This window comes from Eurosta solidaginis, chromosome 5 (assembly GCF_040869045.1).
Source record: "Eurosta solidaginis isolate ZX-2024a chromosome 5, ASM4086904v1, whole genome shotgun sequence".
In the NCBI taxonomy this organism is placed as follows: Eukaryota; Metazoa; Arthropoda; class Insecta; order Diptera; family Tephritidae; genus Eurosta; species Eurosta solidaginis.
Window position 1 is genome coordinate 237,220,742 of NC_090323.1, and position 20,505 is coordinate 237,241,246.

The 20,505-nt window shown below is 37.0% G+C and overlaps 2 protein-coding genes across 6 annotated transcripts in view; both read right to left on the reverse strand.

The window, feature by feature from the left end:
- The window catches only part of LOC137252876 (capon-like protein), a 682,759-nt gene that overhangs the window by 526,009 nt on the left and 136,245 nt on the right, over nt 1-20,505 (reverse strand). The gene's annotated exons all lie outside the window — the stretch shown is intronic.
- The window catches only part of LOC137252877 (uncharacterized), a 155,493-nt gene continuing 144,115 nt past the window's right edge, over nt 9,128-20,505 (reverse strand). The window contains exons 1-5 of one of the 4 annotated variants that reach the window (XM_067788999.1): nt 11,219-11,271; nt 11,007-11,147; nt 10,527-10,915; nt 10,324-10,452; nt 9,128-10,260 (exon numbers count right to left, since the gene is read on the reverse strand). In XM_067788999.1, the coding sequence (XP_067645100.1) occupies nt 10,581-10,915; nt 11,007-11,100 (429 nt within the window). In that variant the 5' untranslated portion in view covers nt 11,101-11,147; nt 11,219-11,271 and the 3' untranslated portion in view covers nt 9,128-10,260; nt 10,324-10,452; nt 10,527-10,580. The other 3 variants (XR_010953679.1, XM_067789000.1, XM_067788998.1) reach the window with 3 other exon arrangements.

Consider the following 20,505-nt stretch of genomic DNA (forward strand, 5'->3'; position numbering starts at 1 on the left):
GGAAGGCTAAGTTCGGGTGTAACCGAACATTACATACTCAGTTGAGAGCTGTGGAGACAAAGTAAGGGAAAATCACCATGTTGTAAAAAGAACCTAGGGTAACCCTGGAATGTGTTTGTATGACATGTGTATCAAATGGAAGGTAATAAAGAGTATTTTAAGAGGAAGTGGGCCATAGTTCTATAGATGGACGCCAGTTAGGGATATCGCCATAAAGGTGGACCAGGGGTTACTCTAGACTTATTAGAATGTGTTTGTACGATATGGGTATCAAATTAAAGGTATTAATGAGGGTTTTAAAAGGGAGTGGCCCTTAGTTGTATATGTGAAGGCGTTTTCGAGATATCGACCAAAATGTGGACCAGGGTGATCCAGAACATCATCTGTCGGCTACCGCTAATTTATTTATATATGTAATACCACGAACAGTATTCCTTCCAAGATTGCAAGGGCTTTTGATTTCGCCCTGCAAAACTTTTTCATTTTCTTCTACTTAATATGGTAGGTGTCACACCCATTTTACCAAGTTTTTTTCTAAAGTTATATTTTGCGTCAATAGACCAATACAATTACCATGTTTCATCCCTTTTTTCGTATTTGGTATATAATTATGGCATTTTTTTCATTTTTTGTAATTTTCGATATCGAAAAAGTGGGCATGGTCATAGTCGGATTTCGGCCATTTTTTACACCAATACGAACTGAGTTTAGTAAGGATATATAGATTTTTGCTCAAGTTATCGTGTTAACGGCCGAGCGGAAGGACAGATGGTCGACTGTGTATAAAAACTGGGCGTGGCTTCAACCGATTTCGCCCTTTTTCACAGAAAACAGTTACCATCCTAGAATCTAAGCCTCTACCAAATTTCACAAGGATTGGTAAATTTTTGTTCGACTTATGGCATTAAAAGTATCCTAGACAAATTAAATGAAAAAGGGCGGAGCCACGCCCATTTTGAAATTTTCTTTTATTTTTGTATTTTGTTGCAACATATCATTACTGGAGTTGAATGTTGACATAATTTACTTATATACTGTAAAGATATTAACTTTTTTTTTAAATTTGAATTTAAAAAAAAAAATTTTTCAAAAGTGGGCGTGGTCCTTCTCCGATTTTGCTAAGTTTTATTAAGCAGACATACAGTAATAAGAATAACGTTCCTGCCAAATTTCATCATGATATCTTCAACGACTGCCAAATTACAGCTTGCGAAACTTCTAAATTACCTTATTTTAAAAGTGGGCGGTGCCACGCCCATTGTCCAAAATTTTACTAGTTTTCTATTCTGCATCATAAGTTCAACTCACCTACCAAGTTTCATCGCTTAATCCGTATTTGGTAATGAATTATGGCACTTTTTCGATTTTTCGAAATTTTCGATATCGAAAAAGTGGGCGTGGTTATTGTCCGATATCGTTCATTTTAAATAGCGATCTGAGATGAGTGCCCAGGAACCTACATACCAAATTTCATCAAGATACCTCAAAATTTACTCAAGTTATCGTGTTAACGGACAGACGGACGGACGGACGGACGGGCATGGATCAATCAAATTTTTTTTCGATTCTGATGATTTTGATATATGGAAGTCTATATCTATCTCGATTCCTTTATACCTGTACAACCAACCGTTATCCAATCAAACTTAATATACTCTGTGAGCTCTGCTCAACTGAGTATAAAAATTAGTACCAACTTATTTGTACAAAATTGAAATTTTTCCCGCAGGGCATAGCATATGCTGCATACACAGCCCTATGCATATGAGCCCAAAGTATATGCATGCGGATTGCTCGTTAGGTTGTCTGACACAAATTTTAGCTGCAAAAATAATGACTGTAAAATAGGTAATGGTCGAAAGAAATTTTTCACGTGGTTCCCAAAGCGACATGTAAAACGTTGGAAGTATACGAATATATCTGCATACATACCTAAATACTTTTTAAATAGACAAATGTGCATTGACTTTTATGTTTTGTTTTTCGACTCGAGTACTATTTATGTGGCATAGGTGGTGTCTACATCAAGTTAATAATAGATTTTTATGCGCTCATTTTATGCCTACTAAAGTTTCATGTTGCACACGCTTAGAAACACTTTGACAACGAAATGTTATGCAATCAACTTTTTCAGCAAGTTTTTTAAGATTCGTGAGAAATTTCTTTTCATTGAGATATGATGCATAGAAATTATCATCAGAGGTGGAGGTAGAGTTAGAGTTAGAGATAGAGGTAGATATAAAGCGCGTTGTTGTTGTTGTGTTAACAGTGCTGTTCCCCATTCAATGGGCACGACCACTCACAGATATCATAGGGAGAGAGGTGTTAGAGGCGTAGGTTCCACATTACAATTGAAAAGATGATTGGTGTAATGTGGGGACACATCACATGCAGGACATACATTATGTATGTCGGGATTGATTCTGGAGAAGTAAGAGTTTAACCTGCTACAGTATCCAGAACGAAGTTGCGCCAGGGTGAGTCGTGTCTCTCTTCATTTATAACAGGATTCACAGGACGCGACCTGGCAAAAGCATTTACCGATTCCGGATTTGGCTTAAGGCCAGCTTATGCTTGTCTGTGTTAGCAGGTGCCGTATGTCGTCATAGTGTTTATAGAGTGCATAAAGGGCGTAATATTGTACACCGCGAAAATTGCCGCATAGTCTCCGTAATCAAAGTATTGTACATCGAATCATTCATGGAGATAAAGGACTTACAATTTACAATAATTGACAATTATACCCCCTTACACCCAGAAAAGAGACCGAGGAAGAACTCGAAAAACGAAAACAAGTTATCAAGCACACCATCCCATCCAAGCACATAACGCAATAGCACGAGGGAGTCATAAGCTCAAAAGAGGCTAGAGTAGCAAGTAAGCCGAACCCAAAAATGCGAGTAAGGAGAAAATGATGAAAACCGGGCCAGATGGAATCCTGATTGCCAAGGCAGAAAATGCTACTAATGTTGACATACTGCAAAAAATAAAGAGGGGCGGTGATTTAAAAGCCCGTGGGAATGACATCAAACCTACTAAGAACAGCTAAAGAAGATTTGCAATAAATACGAGTAGGATGGCTATCCTGTCGAATAAGAGAGGTGAAACAAGAAAGATATTGCTCTAGATGCTGTGGCTATTAACATGTAGCTCAAAAGTGCAAAGAGGCTATAGATAGGTCAAAACTTTGCAGAAAATGTGGTGAAGAGTTCCATAGGGCCGCGAACTGCTCGAGCGCTCAGCTGGCACTTTTATATGCCCATAACGGGTGAAGCAATCAGACTGCCGTAAGACATTATTGCAACTCAATTTAAACCACTGTAAAGCGGCTCAAAACCTCTTATCCCAAACTATGTTTGAAGGAGCATTTGATACGCGGTACTTTCTGAACCGAACAACAATATTTAGGAGCGGGGAAGTCTCGATTTGGACAGCAGGAACACTTCTTCCGCAGGAAATGATGACACCGCTGATCATAACTAGCGCAGAGTTTGAGAGCATGATTCTTGGAATAGCGATCATTAAAATATTTCAGAGGATTGCTTAAAACCTTGGTTTGAAACTGGGTTTTAGAAGCACTTCAAATTTGTGGGCGAGGAAGTATCTGAAGTTAGAGGAACCTCTAGTTGACAGGAATGAGCCTGCAGCCTACAGAAATACAACTCTATTGATACCAAATGCTTATCCGATGGTGCATGTAGATATTATGGTCGATCTATCCCAGAAATTCGCAGTAAATCTTCCCGCAAGCGAGTTTGCTGATTTCGACAAGATTGCGTTCATTTGCGGAAGCACACAAAATGGCAACCAGTGCGAGGGTTGTCAGTTGGTTACAGTGCTGCCCGGGTTTTATATGTTCACCGCCTTTGGGTTGGTAATTTTCTAATCTTCTTAGATTCCGGCAATATGTACCTGCAAACCCATATCTACTAGAGCTGTTTCTTAGCAGCATGAAGCATCTCCTTTCAGTTACTAACGGTCTTGGAGAAATCATCAGCCACGGGTGCTGCTTCACTCGTTCAGTAAATGCTTATCTGAGACTCTCATACTGAGTCTTCAGACTGAACTCTACAGGTCCTTTCTATACCCAATATTTCCGGTGGAGAAATACGGGTCATGAAGATAGACTAAAAGCAATAGCTCAGCGCCACCAAGAGAATACTAGCTTTAGCGCCACAGTCTATTTGGACCCGTCGATATAGAAGTAGATTTCCTCCTTATTTCACTTCAGGGAACCGCACCTCAGCGAATTCGTGTTAGCTTAAAATAGGAATCACATCGGTTAGCCGGCTGAGGATTCCACTGTGACCATGATATCTCGACATCTAACAGCTAGCCTATGAAGTCATGGTGCCCAACAGGTTGCAGTTTCACGTATGTGAAGGTGCGGCACATTCGCACCTTAGCAGCCACTTCATATTGACAGATATAAATTTTAAATTGTATAGTACTTCATCTATTTGGAAACCTGCATTAACAGCGAAAGCAATGCCAACTAAAAAATTAAACCGAGAATATATCTTGCCAACATGAGCTACTTTGAAGTGAGTAGGCATTTAAAAGTTAAATTCCTTTCTCGTCAAACGAAAATCACGCTCTACCAGTCGCTCATCATGACTGTCCTCAAGTGTAGGTCGAAATCATGGATGGTGTCGAGAGAAGATGAGATGGCTTTTGGAGTATTGTACTGTGATGCAAACGACGAGTATCGAAGGAGGTATAATGATAAGTTGTATGAACTTAACGGAGGTATGAAGCGAGTGCACCGAATAAAATCCCAAAGTCTTCGCTGGCAAGGTCTTGTTATGCGAATGGACACAGACGCAAGGCCAAGAAAGTATTTCAGTCGATACTGTAGTTCAGAAGCGGAGAAATTTAGATACCTCCATTGATTTGGAGAGACAGGTTGAGGAAAACTTGACACCTTCCTTGATGCTACCAATGTGCGTCAGCTATCCCGAAAAAAAGGTAGCTGGCATGACTTGTTACGAAACGGTTAAAATCACTTAGGCGGCTAAACTCCAGTTAATGATAATAATGAAAGTCCACAGTCACCTGATTCAGGATTGCCGAAGTGAACTAAGGGCCATTTTCACTGTGAAAGAAACACATCCCACAGGTTTATTGAGGGGGAATTTTCTGCGTTGAACACCATATCTTGTGGTTAATCCGTCTATAAGGAGAAGTGGTTTAAGTTTATTTCATATTCTGCTTTAATTGTCGTTATGCCAAATGGCCAAATTATGCGTCATTAAATTGTTTGCCTGGGAATTCATTGAAGCTTTTTCGATTAAAATGGTGAAGTTATTCTTTTAAGGCTGCCCTAAATAAATTACCAACATCGACCCACAATAGATATCTAGATTCTATTCAAAGCCCATTTTCAAAATCAAAAAAGGCCAAAAACTCTTTGCTTTTAACTGGAAGGGAGATATGAATATTACGGTACATCCAAAAAAGGACTAAAAATGTGTACAAAGCCAAAAAACATAAACTGACTAGTTGCCAGTTATGCTCTTAAATACCGTTGGCTGAACTTCATTGGATAATTAATTTCAATTAGGCATAACTTTAACTACAACCAGCTAAGTGCTAACTCCTCATCAAACCAAACCATTTAAATTTTTATTTATGCAACGCTTAGTTAGTGGCCAGCCCATGGTACAATTACCAGGTAAAAGCATCAGAGTTGCATTTTACATGTTTTTTCATTCGAAGGTGGTCATAAAATGTCAAACTTTGTTTATGTTTACATTTTTCGTTTATTTACTTTTGATGTGAAAATTTCTTAATACGCAGTGGTTTTTAAATGTTTTGCAAATTTTTGTAAAGAAAGAAAACAGAATTTACTTGTGTTTTGTGCATATTTAAATATGGGAAAGTGTTGTTTGTGCAATATTAGAAGGGAGAAAGCGGGTGTGAAGCTTTTCACAGTCCCGCAAGATCCAAGGAAGAGAAAAAATTGGGAAAAGGCTTGTGGCGTTAAGTTTCCGCAAAACGGCTTCATTTGCTCGCTCCATTTTCAAGCCTCTGACCTAATTGTGGGAGCGCAAAGAGTAAATTTGATGCCCAACTCCACTCCGTCGCTATATTTACCGGCTTTTATGTAAGTATTCAGTTTCCCGATTGGTGCAAGATAAAAAATGAAATATAATTTTATTTATGACTTAGGAGTACTAATCAAGAGTTTGTTAAAAACGAAAGTTGTCTCGTCGTCCCCAACCGTAATTCCTACGGTGATCTACCAAAATTTCGGACAATACTTTCGCCGCTACAAAGTGAACCTTTCATCTCTAATATGAAAGAAAAGTAAGATAATATATGCAAGTTATTTGATAAAGTCCCTTCTACATGTTTGGTTTTTTTTGTTTAAGTGACACGTTTGGAGCGAAAAGCCAATACTTGGCACGGAAAAATTGCAGCACACAAACGGATATACATGATGTTCAACAAATAAGCTGTGAAACCCAGACGCAGTAAGTTCCCGTAGTTTATTCACTTTACATTTTAGTCTTTCTAATACCTCATATAAATTTAATTTATTTAGTGAAATATTACTCCAGTGTGCAATGGAATCAGAAATTACCCGCTTGAGGGTGGAAAATCTTAAGCTACGTGAGGAGAATGAAAAATTGAAAGGAAATATTGCCAACACGGCCATCGTAATGTCTGCCGTGGAGTCTGTTTTTACAGAAGGACAGATGCAGAAGATGTTGCTACGTGGTAAGTGTTTTCCGTTACCTTGTATTGTATATATACTAATTGGCATGCGTAGAACTTAGGAGTAAAGTACCATAGCTTTTATTTGTGCATAGAACTTGGGATTGGGCTTAAAACCATTTATGTATTCAACATTACAAATTAAAACAAAATAGTTCCCACCCAGTATTTATTGAAAGTTTTGATCAAAAAATATTTAAATATCATACCTCAAGATGATTAAAAATGTTCAAATTTAAAAGCATTTTCTGTTCGAAAATTAACGTATCGTCTAGAGAAAAATGTACCATAAATGTGATTATTCTTGAATAATCATTTATGATTCCTATTTCGAAACGCTTTTTATTCATATTTGATATCATTGTAAAATTGAGCTTTAATAGTTTTAGAGTAATATTTGACTGCTTTTCACAGTCATTTTCTGATCATATTCGTGAATATATTTCAATCGTTTTGGTTGAGATTTGATTGAATCATTTTGGAATGCCATTATAATGCATTTATTCTTCATATCTCATTCAAAATAGGATACTACATAATAATCTTATTTCATCAGGGGAAGAAAGCATGCAAAAGTGAGCTATTCGAACCACAGCTAACTCGCAAACAAACTTGACCGATATACACCTGCGACTGCGGGATGTTGAAGCCGTATCCAGGTATGTCAAGATAGTTTCACTTACCTGGGGTTCAAATAGCTCACAACCTATGTATTGTCCAATCATTATGTATTTTCTGGGAAGCTGAAGGAGAGAAATGGTTGGGGAAATCTTCGTTCACAAGCAGCATTACATTATTTTTGTCTTGAATAATGAATATCTTCTGCATAAATAATAAAATTTTTATATATTTTTTTTTAGCTTCATGAAAAAATATGTGTATGCGAAAAACAAAGATTTTTAATGAAAAGTAAAATTTCAACAAGTATAAAATTCATTATTCAGTCAACATACATATTCATACAAGATTCAGAAAGCAGAATGAAAAATTATTATAAATTTTTGATCACCTAAAGTAAACACATTTGATTCAAATATGATTCCAAAATGTGATTGAAAAACTATATATACGAAAAACGGCCCTTATCAGGGCTACCACTAACCACCAAAGAGAAAAAATTGCGAATCAATTATACCTACGCAAAACGGCCCTTATCAGGGCCACCAAGAGAAAAATTTGATAGACAATTATGTTTTACATATTACTAGCAGACCCGGCAGACGTTTTTCTGCCCTAAATTTGGCCTATCTGCATACATTTTAATAAGCTTTTTCCGTCTAACTCTGCCCTACCCCTCTACACTTTTTCCTAATCTTTTTATTCACTCCTCCCTCCGTCTTTTTCGCTTTATCTCCATCTTCGACTCATTCTACCTCTTTCTCAGTCTCCTCTCTTTTCTCTTTTCTCAAGTTTTTCTCCTTCTTCTTCATCTCTTATTGCCAGTCCCAGAGGGTGGTATGTATTTTGTTCCAGTTCTATTCCGAGTCTCAGTCCCAGTCCCACTCCGAGTCTCAGTCTCAGTCCCAGTCCTAGTCCTAATCCCAGTCCCAGTCCGTCTCTGGTATACTTCCCGGAAAAAAGCATCGTAAATACTAATATAGGCAAATTTATATACGAAATTTCAGGCAAATAGAATAGAACGTATGTAAATAGGTATGTGGGTATTATTAATTCTTGTCTTTATTTCGGCTTCGCATGCATATTTATCAGTTCTGCTAGGTTGATGCGACTCCGAATATAACATTGAACTTTAGAGCTCTCAGCAACAGCTTTCATTTGATATCCATAATACACACACATTTTAGGGGTACCCGGGTCCACGTTTTGGCCTATATCTCGAAAGCCTAGTCACCCAGGGGTATGAAAATTATCCTGTACTATAGCACTCATCAACAGCTTTCATTTGATATCCATATTGTATAAACACATTCTAGGGGTACCCGGGTCCACGTTTTGTTCTCAAGACCCTAGGCACGTAGCGAAAAAAAGGTAGACGTTGGCCGATTCTCAGACCTACCCAATACGATCACAAAATTTCATGAGAATCGGTTCAGCCGTTTCGGAGGAGTTAAGCCTCTAAAACCGTGACAGAAGAATTCTATATATTAGATAAATTTACTTTTGGATTATTTATATCCTTATTATTATATTATTATAATTATGGTTATTTTCAGGGCAATACATAGAAAAAAGGGAATGACAAGAAACCAAAACCGTAGTATAACCGATACGGAAACACTCAAAACCGAACTTTTGCCATAGCAGGTAACAATACCAGATCCGGCCTAAAACCTAAATTGATACAAAAGCCTCCTGGTTGTTAGAGCAAATTGTTGTGAAAATTTCATATTTCGCAGTTTTTTCAAACATTTTACGAATTAATACATTAAAAATTCTTTCTGTGAAATGAAATTGTGATATTTTAAATTTATTGTGAAATCAAAAAGTATGTAAACATATTAATAACAAATATCAATCTAATGTTTACACTCAGAAAAACATTTTGTGAGGAAGCTTCGAATTAATTACACAAACAAAAAATAATTGAAAGAAAAACATGCCCTACTACATAGTAAGCTTGCATTTTCATTAATCTTCATACTAGGTACAATTTCATGTTTTCCATCGCATCAGCAATTTTATGGCTTTACACCAGCATTATAATTCCTTTCGTCATGAGCGGTAGGCGTTTCAGTAGTGTTGTCCTCAATTTGCTTTTCCAAATTTGTCATTTCACTGCTTGTATTAGTTGCATTTGGAACTTCTTCAGCTATCTTCACGTTAACCAAAGAACGTTTGGTAGTAGTGCAGTTTGGGGGCCCACCCTAAAGTTGGGCCAAGATTTTTGAGTGAGGTATCAAAAGACGCGTATTAATCTCGAGAACAATAATCCGAAGGCGGAAAAGAGCCCAGCGGGTCAGGGGGTTAGAATATACCCGCGGTAGGTATGCCTGTCGTAAGAGGCGACTAAAATACCGGATTTGCCTGAAGGTTTAATGTGGCCATATAAATCGTTCCCGAGATGGTCGGGCCAGCACCCTAATGATGCTGTGTTACCGGAGCGTACCGGATCTGTAAACGGCAAAGGACCATCACATCGATCACTCCCTAAACCTTCGGGGAGCAACCGTATCGCTACAACAACAACAACAACAAGGCGGAAAAGAAAAATTGTATCTCTGTCCGGAGATATTTGCAGTTGAAGTTGGCGATTTGCATATGGTTGTTGTTCTGTTGTACCCACAAAAAAAATTTTGCATCACCGTGGCGGTTTTTCGTTATTATCTTTTGAACGGGTAAAAAAAGTTAACTTCCGCTTTCAGATTATTGATCTAGACGTGAATACGCGTCTTTTGATACCTCACTCAAAAAAAAGGACAAATTTTAGGGTGGGGCCCCTAAACTGCACAATTACCGAACGTTTTTTATTATCTTTTTTCCACTATCTTCCTCAACGCGATTTCGCAACCTTTTTAGGGGTTTTCTTTTACGTTCATGAACTGATTTTGTCTTACTGACGTCCGTTATAGTGGAATGCTCCTGTAAAACCAAAATGAATATTATCTTTTTTTATTATTTATGCAATTTTGTGTTACAACTCACTTTAAAAGGTCTTTCTTCTTTTGTTTTGCCACCAATTTCACCAGCGCATTTAACAGCACCACATAAACAAACTTTTATCTCATTACCCAACAGATCAGCCCAATGATAATTGAAGGTAAGCTCTGTGTCCTACAAAATAAATTTTAAACAATAACTTTTAACACTCTTAATATATATTTGAAGCTAGAGATAAGCGCTCTTACCGCTGGTATATCTTTTATAGCAAAAAGTCCAATGCGATTTAATCCATTTACGGACTACTTTTGTGTCTCACAATTTTGCACAAGTAATTTCTCAATAGGACTTATAAACTTTTTACTTGCTACAGCTAATGTAGTCGGTGAAGGCGATACTGCCTGGTTACGTGTACGTCTCGTAGTCGTTGCATCAGTCAAAAGCTCACTATCGCTACCGCCTATATCTGGACTTGTAGTATATATAAGCAATTCGCGGCGCCGTGTACTTCTTTTTTGAAGTCCCCCATCACTTTCGCTACCGTTATATGCAGAACCAGTTCCTGTTGGCGGTGTTGTAAATCCAATATATTTTGGGCTTAAATCCGAATACAATTCGGCCAGTAGGTCACGTTTTCCTTAAAAACCAAAACAAATATCAGAAAGATAACTACAAATTGTTAAGGCAAATAGCCTACATGCAGCACCAAATCAGTACAGGTACATTACCACTACGTATACCACGCTCTTGTCCAGATCCACTCTGTATATAAAGTGCCCAAATACCCTTTGGACCATATAATTTATGGCCAAATATTGACATTAAATCAATGTTAATTGTATTAATTGGAATTTTGCGAACTGCGTGTGCTGCGTCGGTGTGAAAGAATATATTTCGTGAGCGGCAAATATTCATCTATGGGCAGAAAATCAACATTTACCAGTTAATTTTCTGTTTTAGTTTTCGGTTTGTTGACAAAAATTACAAATGACATTTCCTCTTCCATCACTTTGGACAACAAAAATTGAAAGACCGATTGACAGTTTATGTTCCAGCGGCAACAACAAAATACACGGGAGGGTTGCATTTTTGCTAATGCTTCTACCTGGTAATTGTACCATGGGCCAGCCCCTGCACCTCAAAACGCCGTTAGTTGATTATTGCCTGGTCATAGTCGCAGCTTTGGCAGCATTTGCGATAGCCATAAATTTGCAAATATTAGCCTTAACAGCGGCAATGTAGCACAAATGCACAAAAGGTTTAACCTCACAACACCAACAAGCGAATAGCTCAATGTGCTAAAACAATCAACGCGCCAAAATGCAGATTTTTTGCCTGCCATCCCTCCTTAGCCAGTTGCCACATTCAGCACTGCAACAAAGCGTAGACATATAACGGTTTTACTGCTTCCGGTTTGTGCAAAGGAAAAATTTAAAATGTAGTGGACAAAAAGTATTAACTGTAATAAAAATAAACGCAAGCTAGCAAAAAGTTTCAAAGGCACACGGCAAGAAACAAATTTGGGTGTACAAAAAGGAGGAGAAAAGAAAAAGTATTTATAACAAGTAAAGGTGTCTAAGTTCGGTTGTAACCCAACATTATATACTCAGCGTGAGCTTCAATTGTACATTTCATTTCAGATAAATTACTTTTCTGCATAACACGTGGCACCGCCCGTTTAAAAAAAAATGTCTGTCCATTTCTTCTTACAGTGAAACTTTTTAAGTGAAATATCATTGATTCAACACTATTTTTTGCTAAGTTATAGCTTATTATTCTAGTCTACGACCCTTTTAAACTTGTTTTATATAAAAGTGGGCGTAGTCTTTAACCGATCCCGTCCATTTCTACTAGAAATATTTTCTACTATAGCTAAAATTTGTGTACCCAATTTTATTACGATCCGTTAATTTTTCTTCGAGTTATGGCTCCCGAAACATAGAAAATTGCTTAATCATAGGGGTGGTGCCACGCCCATTTTTTAAAATTTAAGGTTTTTGCTAATTATTGTTATAGATCCACTTGGGAAATGAAATACCATTGATATAAAGCTCTTTTATGCTTATTTTATTTGTCCCCGACCCTTTTAAATCTTTTATATAAAAGCGAGCGTGATCCTTAACCGATTTAGTCAATTTTTTTTAGGAATTTTTTTACGATAGGTTTAACGATTTTTGATTTATGCTTAATAATATTTGTAAAATTGATTTTATCACAAATTTTTTCTAATTTTTATCAAGAGTCTTAATATCAGTCCACATGTCAAATTTCAACATTCTAGGTGTATTATTTACTAAATAATCAGGTTTTTTCTGTTTTCCAAAATGTTATGTATATAAAAAGTGGGCGTGGTTATTATCCGATTTCGCTCATTTTCATTACCAATCTATGCTGGGCCCAGATAAGCTCGTGTACCAAATTTGGTGAAGATATCTCAACATTTACTCAAGTTATCGTGTTAATGGACGGACGGACATGGCTCAATAAAATTTTTTTTCGATGCTGATGGTTTTGATATATGGAAGTCTATATCTATCTCGATTCCTTTATATCTGTACAACCAACCGTTCTCAATTCAAAGTTAATATACTCTGTGTGCAGAGCACGCTGAGTATAAAAAAATAGCGAAGGAGAACAGCGAGCATAATAAAGTAAAAACCAAAACAAAAAGAAAAGCAAGTAAGGAAGGCTAAGTTCGGGTGTAACCGTACATTACATACTCAGTTGAGAGCTATGTAGACAAAACAAGGGAAAATCACCATGTAGGAAAATGAACCTAGGGTAACCCTGGAATGTGTTTGTTTGATAAGGGTATCAAATGGAAGGTATTAAGGAGTATTTTAAGAGGGAGTGGGCCATAGTTCTATAGATGCACCCCATTTAGGGATATCGCCATAAAGGTGGACCAGGGCTGACCCTAGAATTTGTTTGTACGATATGGGTATTAAATTTAAGGTATTAATGAGGGTTTTAAAAGGGAGTGGTGGTAGTTGTATATGTGAAAGCGTTTTCGAGATATCGACCAAAATGTGGACCAGGGTGACCCAAATTTATTCGGGTACCGCCAATTTATTTATATTTGTAATACCACGAACAGTATTACTTCCAAGATTCCAAGGGCATTTGATTTCGCTCTGTGGAATTTTTTCATTTTCTTCTACTTAATATGGTGGGTGTCACACCCATTTTACAAAGTTTTTTTTTTTTTTAAGTAATATTTTGCGTCAATAAACCAATCCAATTACCATGTTTCATCCCTTTTTTCGTATTTGGTACAGAATTATGGCATTTTTTTAATTTTTCGTAATTTTTGATATCGAAAAAGTGGGCGTGGTCATGGTCGGATTTCGGCCATTTTTTATACGAATACACAGTGAGTTCAGATAAGTACGTGAACTGAGTTTAGTAAAGATATATCGATTTTTGCTCAAGTTATCGTGTTAACGGCCAAGCAGATGGACAGACGGTCGACTGAGTATAAAAACTGGGCGTGGCTTCAACCGATTTTCGGCCTTTTTCACAGAAAACAGTTGTCGTCCTAGAATCTAAGCCCCTACCAAATTTCACAAGGATTGGTAAATTTTTGTTCGACTTATGGCATTAAAAGTATTCCAGACAAATTAAATGAAAAAGGGCGGAGCCACGCCCATTTTGAAATTTTCTTTTATTTTTGTATTTTGTTGCACCATATCATTACTGGAGTTGAATGTTGACATAATTTACTTATATACTGTAAAGATATTAACTTTTTCTAAAATTTGACTTTAAAAAAATTATTTTTAAAGTGGACGTGGTCGTTCTCCGATTTGCTAATTTTTATTAAGCATACATATAGTAATAGGAGTAACGTTCCTGCCAAATTTCATCATGATATCTTCAACGACTGCCAAATTACAGCTTGCAAAACTTTTAAATTACCTTCTTTTAAAAGTGGGCGGTGCCACGCCCATTGTCCAAAATTTTACTAATTTGCTATTCTGAGTCATAGGTTCAACTCACCTACGAAGTTTCATATTTTTATCCGTCTTTGGTAATTAATTATCGCACTTTTTCGATTTTTCGAAATTTTGCAAAAGTGGGCGTGTTTATAGTCCCATATCGTTCATTTTAAATAGCGATCTGAGAAGAGTGCCCAGGAACCTACATACCAAATTTCATCAAGATACCTCAAAATTTACTCAAGTTGTCGTGTTAACGGACGGACTAACATAGGTCAATCGAATTTTTTTTTCGATACTGATGATTTTGATATATGGAAGTCTATATCTATCTCGATTCCTTTATACCTGTACAACCAACCGTTCTCCAATCAAAGTTAATATACTCTGTGAGCTTTGCTCAAGTGAGTATAAACCCAAAGCGCGCTGACTGACCCTTCAAGACTATGTAAACGAACACCGCAGAACAAAGCCAAAATATTTAGCTACGCTAGCGCAAGTTCTTGGCTTAATTCAACAAAGTTTGTTGTTAGCGACTGATTTTCGACAGCTGCGTCAAAATATTGCACTTCATTTAATTTTCATTACATTTGATTTAGATTTTTAAATTTATTCCCCAATTGCTGCTATACCACAGTAGAGTAGCTTCCTGCTTTGCAATGGGTGGTAATTGGGCTCGATTGAACTGCTGCCGGGGATAACAGTCGCTTGATGAATTTAATACGCACCACTTCTAGCAACCGACTTCTGCGGAAACATTTTTTATTACCCCTTGCACCTCCCAACCTATGTGACTGCCTAGATAGGCAAATATGTTCATGCAGTGATAATCGTATTTCCTTTGCCCATTTTCTATGTGTTCGAATAGTCCGTGATTTATAAAAGTGCCTCGAAATGACTAAGCAATGTGGGTAAGATTCATGAATTAACCAGCTAAGCGATTTTAGTCTTTGTGTAGCAAGTTATGGGAGAGCATCACTTCGATTGTTCGATAATAGAAATGCTACCCGTATGATATCTCCCTTTCTAGGAAAGGAGCAACAGGGAGGAGTGTTCCCGCTGAAAATGCTGTAGCCCCCTTAACACCATTTGTTAATGGGAAAATTTAAAGATATAACAATCCCGGTTAAAACCCATGCACATGGAAATCCATCCAAGTTAGCTCAAAGGTATAGATTCTCGAGTCCTAACCATCACCAAAGTATCCGGAATTTAAGCAGAGGAGCGCAGGCTGGAGAAGAGGGGAGGTGTTTAACCGACTCCTGCTTTTTCAGAGTGGATAGTCGACTTTCGCTGGCAAATGAACTGAGTCAGGACGAAGATTGCTGCCCACGACCTAATACTTGAAGGTAAAAGTAAGCACTCATTAAGCCAGACGAGGCGAAAAAGGCGAAGGGCAGCGAAGCACTAGAAGAAATAACCCCTCCGTGTGGTCCCACCTATCTCTGGATGCTCCAAGATGCTGTGATCGACAGTGGTCATCTTCTTCTACTTGTAGCAATGAGGAGATTCCCCGAATAATTTTGGGGCAGTCACCACTTGTGGTTACACACATATGCTTCATATGAGACCGAAGCTGCTCTGAAATTATCACCTGTTTCAGGAGGTTTTGTAACCATAGTTGATAGATAGTTTGGAATAGAAAAACTCTATCATCTTGAATTGTTAAGAGAGAGGATTTTGAGCTCTACTTTCATGACATACCCGGAAGACGTGTCCTGCCCGAGAATTGACTTGGCAACATTTGAAAAATGGTTGACCCTCCAATCACTCCTCTTCTCATCCTCTTCTATTTTGTCTTCAATTCCACCTTATTTTCCTATTCTTCCCGTTCTTTGGCCTTCTCCTACATTGTTACACTCACACGCATTCAAACACACACTTTCAGTTCCGCCCCACTTCTACTCCCATTACAGCTCTCACTCCCACTCCCTACATCTCTCCAACCTCGATTTTCTCAGCTGCGGAATCTCTATACCAAATATTGAATTCTAAATACCTGCAACTAAAAACTTCGATGTTAAAGCGAATTTACATTTTTCCTAAAGAAGGCGTGGCACGGCCCATTAATAAAAATAGTTTAGCCAATAGACTCCAATTTTTAGCAAACTGGAAAATACCGGGTGATTACGAGAGCCTGCTGTGAAAGTTTGGTAAAGAATTCTCAAATTTGAAAATTTTCAGAAGTACAGATGGATTAGAGTTCCTTATTGATTTTTTCATCAGGATTTCGAAAATCTAGTAAGTATGAGTTACAAACTATGTTCCATGATGTGAAGACGGTTCTGTTAATTTTAATGTTTACATTTTGGCTTAACAAGCTCTCTTTATGTGTAGGAAGTTTAACTAGATCTGAAAAAATTTTATATATCTATGTGCTACCCATTTATATCAGTGGCGGATCCAAAACCCCTCGAAGCTTTGTAAATCTGTGATGTGATGATATCAATTTTACACAGAAAAAATTTTTTTTCAGACGGGAAAGATGGGGATTTCTTCTCAAAACATTAAGCTTTTCTATAAAGTAAAAAAAAAAAAAACCTATCTAATATGCACGGAAATTTTTTTCACTGTTATAAAAATCCATATAATGGATTGAGGGAAAGACTTTGCCTAATGCAAAAAATTCCTCCAATGATTCTTTTAGTCTGTCCTTAATACGATGGTTTCACTTTTGTGGAAGTTGACAATAAAGAATATTTAATGAAGCTATGCAGTGGCTTCTTCGTTGGAGTCGGCAATAAAGTATTATCTTCGGAGTAATGCGTCCGTTTCAGCCTTTGAATCAGACAATAAAGCATTCTCTTCGGAGTAATGCTGTCTTCTTCGATGGAAAGTTGTCAAATAGTTTACTCGTGGTATTTCCACGTGTGTAAACTGCCTCACAACTCATTCTCTTCTATGCACAAATATTTCAAAGACTCTTCTGCGGAAGGTCAAAGAAAAGGTTGATCACATCCCAAAATTGTGAATGGAGTTTAAAATGCTGCTTGAAAAATGGGTTTTACAAAGAAATATAAGCATATGTCTATCGTTTGTTGATTATAGTTGGTAATTGTAAGAGTGGGTCTGTGCCCACCCTTCTTTTTGAAATGTTTAAAACTGCGTTAGGCTGTGCTGAACTTTGGCATTTGATCTTAAGTAAATGTACTAGTACTGAGGATGTATCTTGCGAGTAATCACTGTCTGTTGCCTCCAACACCATATACTGATATTCACAACGAACGGAGATTTCACTTTATAGATGACGTCGAAGTAGTTACTCACGGCGAAGACATTTTGATCTTATAGATGACACCGATTTAGTTATTCGCAGCGAACGAACATTTTGCATCATGATGTGTTGGAAAGGCTTATCACACTCCCTTTATTGTGAAGCTTTTGTTTTATTGTTGTTCTTGGTGCTCAGAAAGGGTTGTTCACATCCTGTTATACTTGTATTAAAATTGTGGAATAGCATAATGTCTCTGATGAGCCCTAGCATCAGATAACATGTTCGGGTAACATGTGAAATACTTGTGCATAGAATAGAATGATTTATGGAATCAAAGGTGGAGTTACCTAACAAGCGGATGCCATTGTCCTTAAAATGGCGGGAGCTTGATAGACTGCATATCGTACCAGGTATGAACATTTGATTGAAACATCCGATTACAAGTTAAATTCACTGAAAGAAATGGTGCTAGTAAAATCAAAAAATCGGTTATGTTGTTTTTGACTTAACGGAGATTCGGTGAAATTGATCGAATTATGGTTAATTCGACCGAGTTCTTTGTCAAGCGAACAAATTTGTTTATTAATTTCAACAGAAGAGAAATTGTCGCTCTCAAGTTAACAAAATTCTGTAAAATTGACAGATTCCTAATCAATCTAACTGATTTTTCTGTTAACACAACTGATCTCACTGGACATTTCAACAGCGATCAACAGTCAATACATGAGCAAATTTCAAAGAGAATTTTACGCTCACTGCGCTCTCTACTTTCTACTTATGACGATGGTGCCACTTGTTTAAAAAACAAGTACCAAAACAAGAAAACCACAAAATTAGAAAAACACACAAAATGGGAAAACAACAAAAAAACTAGTTTTTTCAGTCATCAATACAAAACGAGAAACCCTTTTTTGAATTTACTGTGCAAAAAATTATGTTGATGTTTCCGACAACATAAAAGTTTGAGTTGTTTTGGAATCGTTTCAACTTAAAATGTTACGAAAATTAAACTTGCCGAGTTACATGTAAAGTTACTGCAGTGGTGAATTACCTTCTAGGGATTTGATTCTTTACTTTTCTATAACTTACAAGTTCTCTATTTAAAATGTTATGTCAAACATTTATACTGCAAGTTCGAAACAATCAAGTGTGGCAACTACATGCGAGAGAAGAAATTGAGAACGAGCTGAGCTGCAACTGAAAGGATTGAGAAACACTTTTGTGACTACTATTTTCATTTCTATTTGCAAAGCGAAGTTCAAAACTATAAATTAAATAAATTATAAAATATAAAATTTGGTGAAAGTGGGTTTAATAAAACAAAATAATAAAGTGTATAATGTTTAATGTGTGCCAGCATATTTGATGTAAGCCCAATTGACGTTCGGTTAGTAAGTGCCACCGTGGTGTGATGGTAGCGTGCTCCGCCTGCCACACCGTATGCCCTGGGTTCACACCCCGGGCAAAGCAACATCAAAATTTTAGAAATAAGGGTTTTCAATTAGAAGAAAATTGGTCTAAGCGGAGTTGCCCCTCGGTAGTGTTGGGCAAACGCTCAGAGTGTTTTTCTGCCATTAAAAGCTGTCAGTGAAAACTCATCTGCCTTGCAGATGCCGTTCGGAGTCGGCATAAAACATGTAGGTCCCGTCCGACCAAAAATCAAGAGGAGCACGACGCAAATTGGAAGACAAGCTCGGCCTTAGATCTCTTCGGAGGTTATCGCGCCTTACATTTATTTATTTATGTATATGGCAGCATAGGTACTTTCATACAAAGGTGTGGCAACAAATTTGTTGTGTTCATTTTACTACTAAAACGGTCAATTACGGATCAACGATTTGTGCGCAGTTGATTCAACATCTTGTTGTGATGGATAAAAATTAACAGAAATTTCGGTTGAATTGACCCGTATTTCGGTTGATTTTACCAGTCTTTTTCTTTCAGTGTTGGTACCAAGAATTCGGCTAAGAAGTGTTGAGGTAGGCAACATGGAACCGATAGTTGGGCCACTGCACATGCAATTAGATCCGTGTCTGACATATTGGAGTTGAGATATCCAATGACAGGTACTCACGTTAAGCATACATATATTGTGACACATACTAATGTAAATTACAAAACGATCAGTGGGGCTGAGTTGATAAAGGCTAACACTATTATAAAATATGAATGTTGGAGATTTCGAGTTCAATACTCAGCTCCCGAAAAGCTAGCTGATGAAGACGTGAAATTCAAAAACACTTCCTAGTAACCGTCGCCGTTTGTAAACTTTGTAACTTTTCTCTAATATCAATAACAATAACAATTGTATAAAGCAATATGAGCATGTCTCGCTAATTAAATAGAGATAACTTAAATTTTATAGTTTGTCTGTTTTTGCTTTTAGTAGTCGTATCTTCCTCATTGCTTTCTTCGCATGGTAAGCCATAAGCAATTTACATACTGCAAGATATCAATTGGGTTTTATATAAAACAAAAAAAATGTATATTAAAGTATGTTTACATACATACATTGGTATAACAGTGTTATTAACACTTAAACATATGTATGTACATGGCTTATTTATCTAATGTTTCCAAACTAAGCCAACCCCAACTGACGTGGGAGCACCAAGTTTTCCGAAGCCACACAACAAATCAACAAGCAACGGTCAACAAAGCCATTAAGCAACCAAATCCAAACAACAAGTATAATCAAGAACAACAACTAGTAAACAAAAGTTAAGTATTTGACTGATTATAACAATAAAACGATGTCATTAAACTTGTGGCATTACATGAAAGTCAGCGAGTAGTTGTGAGGTAAAATCAGAGTGTTGTGCATACAAAGGTTAGTTAGAGCTTAGGGAGAAGCGCACCGCCGGATGTGGCATGCGCACATACATACATACACACACATGTTTTAAAACGATGAAGTAAATACACCACATATTTGATGATAGCTTTATACAACCATATAAAAGAACTAATCTGTAAAATTATAAATTCATACACAAACAAAACAAAAAACAAATAAAAGTTAACTTGAATAAATATTTATAAATTAGGAACTACAAACAAATGCTCACACTAAAC